The sequence below is a fragment of the Aythya ferina genome (genome assembly GCF_964211825.1).
Source record: "Aythya ferina genome assembly, chromosome: W".
In the NCBI taxonomy this organism is placed as follows: Eukaryota; Metazoa; Chordata; class Aves; order Anseriformes; family Anatidae; genus Aythya; species Aythya ferina.
In genome coordinates, this window is record NC_140313.1 from 1,306,173 (window position 1) to 1,316,040 (window position 9,868).

At 41.3% G+C, this 9,868-nt stretch overlaps 1 protein-coding gene across 1 annotated transcript; it reads right to left on the reverse strand.

Moving 5' to 3' along the window:
- Positions 1-369: 369 nt before the first annotated feature.
- LOC311426504 (uncharacterized protein) lies at positions 370-9,526 on the reverse strand. The gene is made up of 10 exons (XM_084502868.1): positions 9,431-9,526; positions 6,326-6,418; positions 4,695-4,919; positions 3,881-4,087; positions 3,203-3,436; positions 2,454-2,607; positions 1,813-1,922; positions 1,523-1,636; positions 1,004-1,153; positions 370-718 (listed from the first exon to the last, which is right to left on the reverse strand). Exons 2-10 carry the CDS (start codon positions 6,401-6,403, stop codon positions 605-607), a joined length of 1,386 nt encoding a protein of 461 aa, XP_084358994.1. The 5' UTR covers positions 6,404-6,418; positions 9,431-9,526; the 3' UTR covers positions 370-604.
- Between the last annotated feature and the right edge of the window lie 342 nt (positions 9,527-9,868).

Genomic DNA, 9,868 nt, shown 5'->3' on the forward strand with positions numbered 1-9,868 from the left:
TTTGAGGCCCCATCTTGGGGAAAGGGTGGCAATGTCTGCAATAATAACTTAGTAAACCACCTTGATCCTGATTTGATTTAAGCTCCAAGAACTAAGCAAGTATGAACTTGCAAGAACTAAGCTGAGGGGGCTGCAGCGAGAGTGAATTTGAGGCGAATGCACGATGAGCTCGTTCCTGCAGCCACTCCTCGAGGCAGGGCTTACAGCAATGCCTGGTGTCAGGGCAGACAGAGTTTGGTGAATGTGCTGTGTTTGTGCAGATGCTGGTAGATAAAGTGCTGTCGCCGTGACAGAAAATCAATGTAAACCTCGGTAATGTGAGGAAAGAGATAAAGCGGGATAATGGGTTATATACACAACCAAAGGCAATTGCAGAGGTAGAAGTTAATTTAATATACACTCAAAATACATTGCACTATAAATAATACATGATAAAAAAATACAAACAGGGAAAAAAAAATAAAATTAGTAACCATAAATCCTATTTTCTGAACATCTCTTCTGGATAAACAGCGAGAAAGGCATCAGAAGGTGCTGCCAGAAACACAGCACTTGTACAAAATCTCCTTGGAGCCATGAACTGCTGAGACCACTTATCGGCAGTCTATTTTTTAGACCTTGGGAACTTCTTGAACTCGTCCTGTTCCTTGAAAAAAATCTGAGCAAGGATATGGTCTGCTGTTGCGTGGAAGTAGTCGTTCATGCGAAGAGTTTCCAGCTGTAAGGAAAAGACACAGTATTTTAGAGAGAATAATCATAGCTTCCTGGCTATTTTTACAGCATTAATGATACGAAATATTGAAGTGCATCTCAAATTGAAGTGAAAATGAATGACTATAAAGGTATACAGCTAACAATAAGCCTTACACGGAGCTCTTGATATCACTGGATGCTTAGGTTAGAAAAATACAGCCTTTTTCTGGCTCCTCAGATGCAGAGCTGCTTAAAGCATAAGATTATGTACAGTTGGGCTTTTCTGCCTCCTCCTGTGAAGTTTTCTCACCTGGTCGCCTGTGCTGTAGGCTAGAATCAGAAGCAAGTCTTCATCACATATGCTTTTAAGGTAATGCTGGGTCCCAACGGGGAAAAATATGACATCTCCGATGCCAATGTTGAAGCTGCTGGTGGCTCCAGAGGAGGTGATAACTCCAGCCTGTTGCAAGGAAAGCAGCAGGATCTAATTTAAAAGTACTGTTTTGTTTTATTTTACTGTTACCTTCTTTTCCTACTATTCAGTCTGAATTCTTTTCAAGAGCATGTGTGATTTCTCTGAACAACTGAGCAAGAAAGACAAATTCTGCTCTTTATACAAGCCCACTTTGACCAGACAGGCTTCCACAAATGCAACTGAGATCAAAATTCATATTGAAAAGGAATGAAGGAATGTGTGGACACCAAAAGTTTTGTAATAATACTAATTGAAGTGTGATTAATAATCAGGGATGAGGATTCGTTAATAGATCTGTGATTATTATCCAGCCAGAACTCCACTGGCTTGCCCCTTACTGAGGTAGGGAATTACCTGTCCGCAGCCGCTAATGACGTAACCCATCTCATTAGCATTGAAGTGGAAATGAGGCTGTCCCAGCTGATTGTTGAATATCCTGAGAGTTGCTAAGGTCAGGGCATTTTCATGCTGAAAAACAACAAAAATGTTCAGAGTTTGTTACGTCCCTGTTGTACATCACATCGCGGTGACGAACCTACACAAAATGCATTCGATGCCTTATTTTTAGGGAGCTAAACGCCCTATTTATAAATACCTTATTCAATGCCTTATTTTTAGGTAGCTATTCAAAAGCAAGCACTTACCTTGTTCAGTGACTCACTGAAGATTTTCTCGGTTTCATTCAGCCCGGTGCTATTTCTGTGGTAGCGAGCCCACTGGAAGATGCCTCCCGGGAAACGATATTCTCTGGACCCTTCAACCAAAGACATAGCTAAATGAGCACTTACAGCAAGCTTTTGTGAACGTTGTTAATGAACTTTGGGGAATTACTACATGCTAAACTTGAAGCCTTGAATCTTGTGAGCCTCCAGAACAAAAAAGAAAGCCCATTTGGCTTAACCACTAGGCGCTATGCCATCTCCTTTGTTGGATGTTTGAGTGGTTAGATCACCACAACGGAAACCTCAGACTGGAACTTTTCCACCCCAAATTGCTGTCAAGACCAACACACATAGCTTTGAGTGTATTTTTTTAGGCCTTCTTGAACAGACCGTGCTACTTGGCACTAAGTTTTGCCGTCTGTGTTCATTAGGTGCTCCCTGGTAATCACCACACCCAGGCTGCACAGAGGGATGCTAAACAAATCATTATAACTCCCCGTTCTTCCAATCCCCTTAAATTATCATTACTCTCTCTACTTTGAAGTCACGTTTCAGTGAAATGTTTCCAGATCCCCCTCGACAAGCACCGAGAGCTCTTCCATCCCAGGTCCTCAGATGCGTACCTTTGAGGTTGTAGAAGTACTGCCACACCTGGTGGTCTGGGGACTGCACGTAGTCGGCACTTTTTACGAGCTCGTCCAGGTTTGGAGGGAGGTTGACTGCTTGATCTTCCACTTGTTTCTTGAAGGTCCTGATGAAGTTGACTCCACCTTGTGGCTGCGGGACACAAAACGCGGAGCAAGTTGACAGATGCGCAAAAGCAAACTGAGGGATTCAGATTGTATTTCTTCAGACATTTCTTCATCTCCTTAGCTGCCTCGTCCTGTCAAGGCTTTGCTTTGCCCTCTCCCATCAAATTCTTTCAGGGTGGGGAGATTTATCACAGTTTTGTGCAGATTCCTCAGACTCAGCAGAATTTCTGAGCCTTGATGAAGGAACACTGCCAACTAGTTAGCTCAGATTAGCTGCATTTTAACAAGGAGGTGGATTTATCTATAGTTTCTTGAGACATTATTTTACCACAAGATTCATCAAGGGGTTGTTGGGAGATGAGCTTTGGGCTTCAGTACATCATTTTCCCTTCCATCTTTGGAATTGTGGAGGCTCCCCCATGAGCTGTGAAGACCCAAAAAGTTTATTCCTCCTCGTGTATAAAGGAGCACAGGGGGTGGCACAGTGTAGGGTAGGTGTACATCCCTCCACACTGGGGGAATTGAGGAGATGAGCTGAGATAAGGGGAATTCTCCCCCAAAAAAAGGACTGCCATGGTAACGTCAAGAAGATTAGGCAGAGGCTGGTTATCCTAGCATACCTTTAATGCTCTTGCTGCTATATCCTCTGGGGTAGAGAAGAATGCATCATCGACATCCAAGGTCTGAAGCTCTTCGTGTGTCGTGAAAAACAGCAAGAACACGCAGTCCTCTGTGCCTACATTCTTTATCCAGTGCACGGTGTTTCTGGGGAAGAAGATCACCTGGCCAGCCGTGACATTGTACGTGGTGACCCCGCTGCCGTCTGCCCCAATGACTCCAATCCAGGCAGTGCCCTGTAACACGATCGGAATTTAACAATAGCAGTGAAAACTTGCTCATTTCATCTATATGATCCCAAATTCGGATAGGCTCTTAGGAGAAAACGGATCTTGATGCACCCTCCTGCAAGCTTTAGTTAAATTAAATCATAGGATCACAGAAGGGGTTGGGCTGGAGATCTTAAATCCCAGTTATGTGCTATTAGCATTAACTAAGAGTAATCATTCTTAGAAATACAATGAATAATTGATATATATATATATATAAAAATACATATACTTCCAAGGAAAGATGATTTTGTGTTCAAATTAATTTTGTATCTTGATTTTTTTCTCACTGTTTCTATTTATCTTTTTTATTTTTTTAAATTTATTTTTACAGATATGATATTTGTCACTAAGGTGAAGTAGAGCAAAATTTTTCAAAGATTTCAAAGATTTAGAAACAAGCAGGAATACCTGCTGCAGGTAGCCGTGTTCATTGGCATTGAAGTGCCAGTGGGGGACCCGGAGCCCTTTGCCTTTGATCCTCAAGGTGCCAAAAGTCATCGAAGAGCGGTGGTTGTTGATACTTTTCCCAAATTCCATTTCTTCGTCGTTTTCATACTCGTTTACGTCATTCCTGAATCGTGCCCACTGAATTTCACCACCGGGGAAATTATACACCTGGAAAGTGAATCAAAGTGGATAGTTTTATCAGCTGGGGATCTTGCAGAGGGGAAGGGCATATCAAAAGGGTTGCTCTGCTCTTAATACACATTGTTTGTCTTTTTGTTTGCATTCCTAAACACATTTTTATTTGCAAATATATTACATAGTTAAGTATAATGTGTAGGAGTTTAAAGTGTCCAGCTATCTAATTTATCCTTTTCGCTCTTTGCTGAGCAAAATTAAATGTAAGTTTTAAATTTAAATGAATTCAAATTTTAATCAATCAGAAATTATTTTTAATAACAATATGAGATGGATCTTGTCTTTAGAGATTGCTCAAAGGGGAAATTTCTATAAAAATCAAAATAGACTTGCAAAAAAACCTGCATAATTCCTGCAGCTTTGTGACATTGTAAATTAATGTGTTAGCTCACTGAAACAAGGCCATAAGATTCGTTTTTCTTAAGAATTCATAAGAATTTGTTTGAATCCAGTCTTAAGAATAGGAAGTTAATGTTTCTAGATTCTAGACTGGTCAGCTATTACTTAAATAAGTAAAAGTAGGTGACATTAATCCATTCAACTTCTATACACGATGCTAGAATATCGTTGAACAGTTTACCTTGGATTTTGTCAGATGATTGAGGAACTGGAACTTGACATCCACGCTCTTTTCCTCTGGTTTCGTGGAGGTTGTCCCATCGTCTGTAACGCTGACCTCTTTCACGATGTGGGTGGTGGTTGTGTAGACCAAGGCCAAGACCAGCACTCCGATGGCGGTGGTGATAACACAGGCCAGCAGACAAACCAGGAAGATTTTCATCAGCGACCAGTTGCCTTTTCTTTCCTGGCATTAGGAAAAAGCCCAGCGAAACAAAGCAAGGAGCTCTATTAGGTTGAACACGCAGGAAAAGGTTTGTGATAATTCCTTTGTTATCATACCAGAATCATTACCCTTGCAGAAACACAATTATAGCCCATTGTAGGGAAACCTTATAGCACATGTTATAGGGCTGTTTCCTTCTGTCCTTTCCTTGTTTCACTGACTGAAAACACATCTTCATCAGCCTGGGGTTTTACAAGCACCTGAAGCCTACTGTAGGTATTCTGGCAGCAGAAAACATCTCCTCGATGAGGATTTTCAGTTTTCCTGCCCCTTACCAGTTTTTCTTACAAGCTGCCGATTCAGATGAATCAAAACCATATTCCCCGACCCAGATTTTTAACCTCCGGTGATTCTGAGGTGCACAGCTTGATCTACCTTTAAAAGATTGATTTTCAGGTGCCGAGCGCCTGAAAATGAGCTATGAAAGCTGATCCCTTCAGCTGGACAATCAGAAGTGAAATATCTGCAGGTTGCCCTCGGATTTTAACAAAATGACCTCTTTCATGAATCTCTTTGACAAAAGCTCTTTGCTAATAAATTTCCCTTACCAGTGGAAAAGTGCTCGAAATACCAATGTATTTTACTCAGTAATAATCCTTTCCTCAGTTTAAATTACCCCTTTTTTCAAGCTTGCATTCAATTAAATATTACAACAGCAGTACACAGACCACAGAGTCTCATCAGAGAACAAGGCGTTAGACCTAAATGTGTTCAAAATCCTCATTTTCTAAGCTGCAATGACCTTTAATTTACAGCATTTTCACAGCAGTGGCGCCGATTCAATCGATTATTTTATTATATTGAGGAAATTGCTGGTTTTGCCGTGTTTACGGCCAAGGGGCAGGCTGCAGACATACGCAGGGCCCTAGGAGCACTACGCCAGCTCCTTCTCCACGAAGTTCCTTCAAAATCCCAAGGAGCAAAAACTTTAAGGAGAAAAGTACAGATAGTGGATTTTCTCAAGGGCAAGAAAAAAAAAATAAAGAAAAAAAATGAAATAGTACTCAAATGTGTAACTCAGAAGAGATGCTAAACACGACAACAAAATGGGCTTTTAAGTAGCTGTTTTGGTTAAAATCAAGGGGGAATCCTCCAAAGATAATTATTTTGTCATGGGATAAAGAATTTAGCTCTTAACTTCAGCGAGGCCAGGGAATTGTGTCTCGCTGTCCAGCTCCCGGCATATGCACGTGAGATAGGATGTCATAAAACCTTGGCAGCAGAAGCCCTTGGGAGTTTTGTTTTCCTCAGGACCTTCTTAATGGTATAGGATGGGGTCATATGGTGAACTAATATGAAGTAAGGGCTTAATCTTAACTATATCTATTAATAATATTTTGAGAAGACTAAAAGAAACTGGCTGGTACCTCTTTCTTGGGCCACTCTTTTCCTTTGGAAGAGCTTTGTATTTTCTCCCCGTGCATTTCAAAGGCCTGGTTATCCATTTAGTATAGATGAACCTGCAAAAGACAAGAGAAACGTTGACAGAAGAGGCTGTTAATTGCGACGTGTGCTCATTTATGTTGCATTAAGGCCGGGGAAGTGACTCATCGCCTTTGCACGGCAGCGGCACCGAGCGCAGCGCCCTTGTGCAGCGATGGGCAGCAATAGAGAAACTCCGAGCTATGGCAGAAAGGGCTGACACATGGCAACGAGATGAGGCTGAACCACCAAATACTGGGAAAAATTAAAAAAAGGGAATCATCAGAGGTCATCTGGTCCCCTCCCAGAAGGACCTACCGCGGTGAAGTTATAGCTTTGGGTTACACAACCTGCTTTTGCAACAAGCAAAACGGTCGAGGTTCCCAAACTCCTTTGGCAACACACTTTGCTGCTTACATATCCTTATCATGGAGAAGTTTTTCACAAGGCTAAGCCACTCTTGCTGCAATTGCAGCCCGTTAGGGTTACCCTCCCACCATCGACATGACCGCGCAGCAGCGCATCCAGCTCCGAAATCTTCCTCCAAAGAGGAAGATGCCTTCCTTCCTCTGCTTCATTCTGTGAAAATCCAAGTCTTTCCTGACCCCGTTTACATCCCCTGACTTAACAGACAGGCTGCTTGCTAGGTAAGGGAAAAATAAATAAATCAATAAAATCACACTTCCCTCTCCTTCATCATTTCAGCCTCTCTCCTCCTGATCTTCTCCAACTGCACCCCATTAATGAAAATCATGGAAAGCACTAGACAAACCTTGTTAACCCCAAGTGCTGTTCTCCAACCATCCCAATGATTCCTTAAAAATAATTTCAAATGGACCATGATTCTTCGTTTTGAGACACAGAAGTGTTAAACGCTGTTACCCTGTCATAAAAGGAAACTAGGTTTGTGTGATACATAGTGTTTATAAATACTCTTTCTTTTTTTTTTCTTTTGTTTTTTTTCTTCTTTTTTTCCTTCTCCTCTCCTCTCCTCTCCTCTCCTCTCCTCTCCTCTCCTCTCCTCTCCTCTCCTCTCCTCTCCTCTCCTCTCCTCTCCTCTCCTCTCCTCTCCTCTCCTCTCCTCTCCTCTCCTCTCCTCTCCTCTCCTCATTTTCTTTTTTCTTTTCTTTTCTTTTCTTTTCTTTTCTTTTCTTTTCTTTTCTTTTCTTTTCTTTTCTTTTCTTTTCTTTTCTTTTCTTTTCTTTTCTTTTCTTTTCTTTTCTTTTCTTTTCTTTTCTTTTCTTTTCTTTTCCTTTCCTTTCCTTTCCTTTCCTTTCCTTTCCTTTCCTTTCCTTTCCTTTCCTTTCCTTTCCTTTCCTTTCCTTTCCTTTCCTTTCCTTTCCTTTCCTTTCCTTTCCTTTCCTTTCCTTTCCTTTCCTTTCCTTTCCTTTCCTTTCCTTTCCTTTCCTTTCCTTTCCTTTCCTTTCCTTTCCTTTCCTTTCCTTTCCTTTCCTTTCCTTTCCTTTTTCTTTTCTTCTTTCCAGCAGGAGCTTGGCATTAATGCCAAACGGGACAGTCCACTGACCACAGGTAACTTGCGTCAGCCCTCTCCGTCACGCTTTCTCTTTTCTAATCTGGACTTTATTCACCTTCCCTCCACGGTATTGCTACCTGCTTGATTGCTGCTGATGATTTAAGTAAACATCGTATCTTCACAGGCCTAATTTATTAATCTCTGCAGGAAACTCATGGACCAGGGTTTTCCCAGGTCTTCCTTTCTGTCAGTAAGGGACTATAGTAAACAATGAGGGACGTTGGTGCCCTTTTATTAGCTTTGACCATTCTTCCTCCTTGTCTCTCCTCTTTATGCTCTTCCAAAAAGCACAAAAGTCAAAGGTGACTATGGTTAAGTGCAATTCCACCCAATTCTTTGGTGCTTTCTTCTTGGAGACCCTTGAAGACTACATGCCAAATTATATTGATTTTCATAGTTCCATGTAACGATGTCCTACAATTATTTTTCAGATCCCTCTATCCTGATGAACATCCAAATTCCTGAGCGTCTTTTTTTCTAGGCTATTTTCCCAGGATTTTGCAAACAGATCTGAATTTAGTGAAGTCGCTTTTTCCTTCTAAAAACCTTTAAATCTTTTAAATCCTGTACTTCACACTCTGATCAAAACCTGATATCCTCATAGCCTAAAAATATCCTGGATCTACTCTGTTCAATTGATTTTTTTCCCAACAGATATTTGGCCAAATAACATCTCCTTGGGGCAAATTATTCAATTATATTTTTTACAATGTTTTTTTTTCCCATCTCATCTTTTTGTGGTTTGGTGGACTTAATGGCAGGATCTCAACGTAATAGCACTCGGGCTTTTTTCTCCCTTTATTGCCACCAGGAGACTTCCAGCAGATTCTCTCCTTTTATTCTCTAAACTTTGACGCAAAGGTAAAAATTCACAGAGAAATGTAATCAAAAGCTGTTCTCCTTTCTCTCCAAACAGCAACTCTCTCCGCACAGATTTTCTGACTGTAAACGCAACCGAATATTTTAAGTAAGGAAAGAAAAATGAAAAAACGTGGTAGATTAATGAATCAATGATCAACAAGAAAGAAAACCGTGATTTTCAAGGGTTTCACAGCTCCAGGTCTGTATATATGTGTGAGCTTCCACAAACATATTTTGACAAACAAATACAAATGTTTGACAGTGTAGGAGTTCACCTCGTTACACAGGAAAAGAATTAATAGTGACAACTATTATTATGCTATTGATAATGAGTGACTACAGGGCTTGCAGTTTTTCAGATCCTTCTTTTCAGGCTAAAAGGGGTATAAATGAACCAGACTACCCCTCAGCTGGCAGTCTTCGTGATATCTGAACCCTGAAAATAAGTTTTCTTATACCAGCCTCTTTTCAAATCGGTGTGAACTGATGCTGAGAGATGCCCTGATGCAAATTTCCAGAGGCAAATACCATGGCAGCACACAGCTATCCCATTTAAAGCCCAGCATCACAAAGGGTCTTCCCCTCGGAAGGACAGAAATCCCAGAGAAAAAATTCCCATCCGTCTTCCTCCCACCGTGCCAACCCTCTGTCTTACCCCCGCTGGGATCTTCGCAAGGTCTGAGAGCACAAGGCTTGTCCTCATCAAAGCCTTAACTGTCCCAGCTCGGTTTTACTCATTTATATACACACTGCAATTCAGGAAGTTCTTTCTGCAGAAAAGATTTCCTGTGTATGCAAATACATACGATCACGGACACTTCTGTACATCCTCAGCAAACACTTCTTGTAACTTGCTGAGAAACGGTGACATTCCTTCTGACAACTCCTGCTAATTTATTATTTCCTCCAAGCGCCGGACTCGGGCTTTCTGCCTCCCTTCCCCACCCCGTCACTATCGAAACAAAGATTATAGCTCAATAAAATGCCTTTTCCCTGATCTAGCCTCCAGGAAACGAACACCACTGACAAGTTGGAAATGGCAATTATTGCTGTTTGGTCCTTGACTTACATACTCATTTATTGCTCCTGAGTG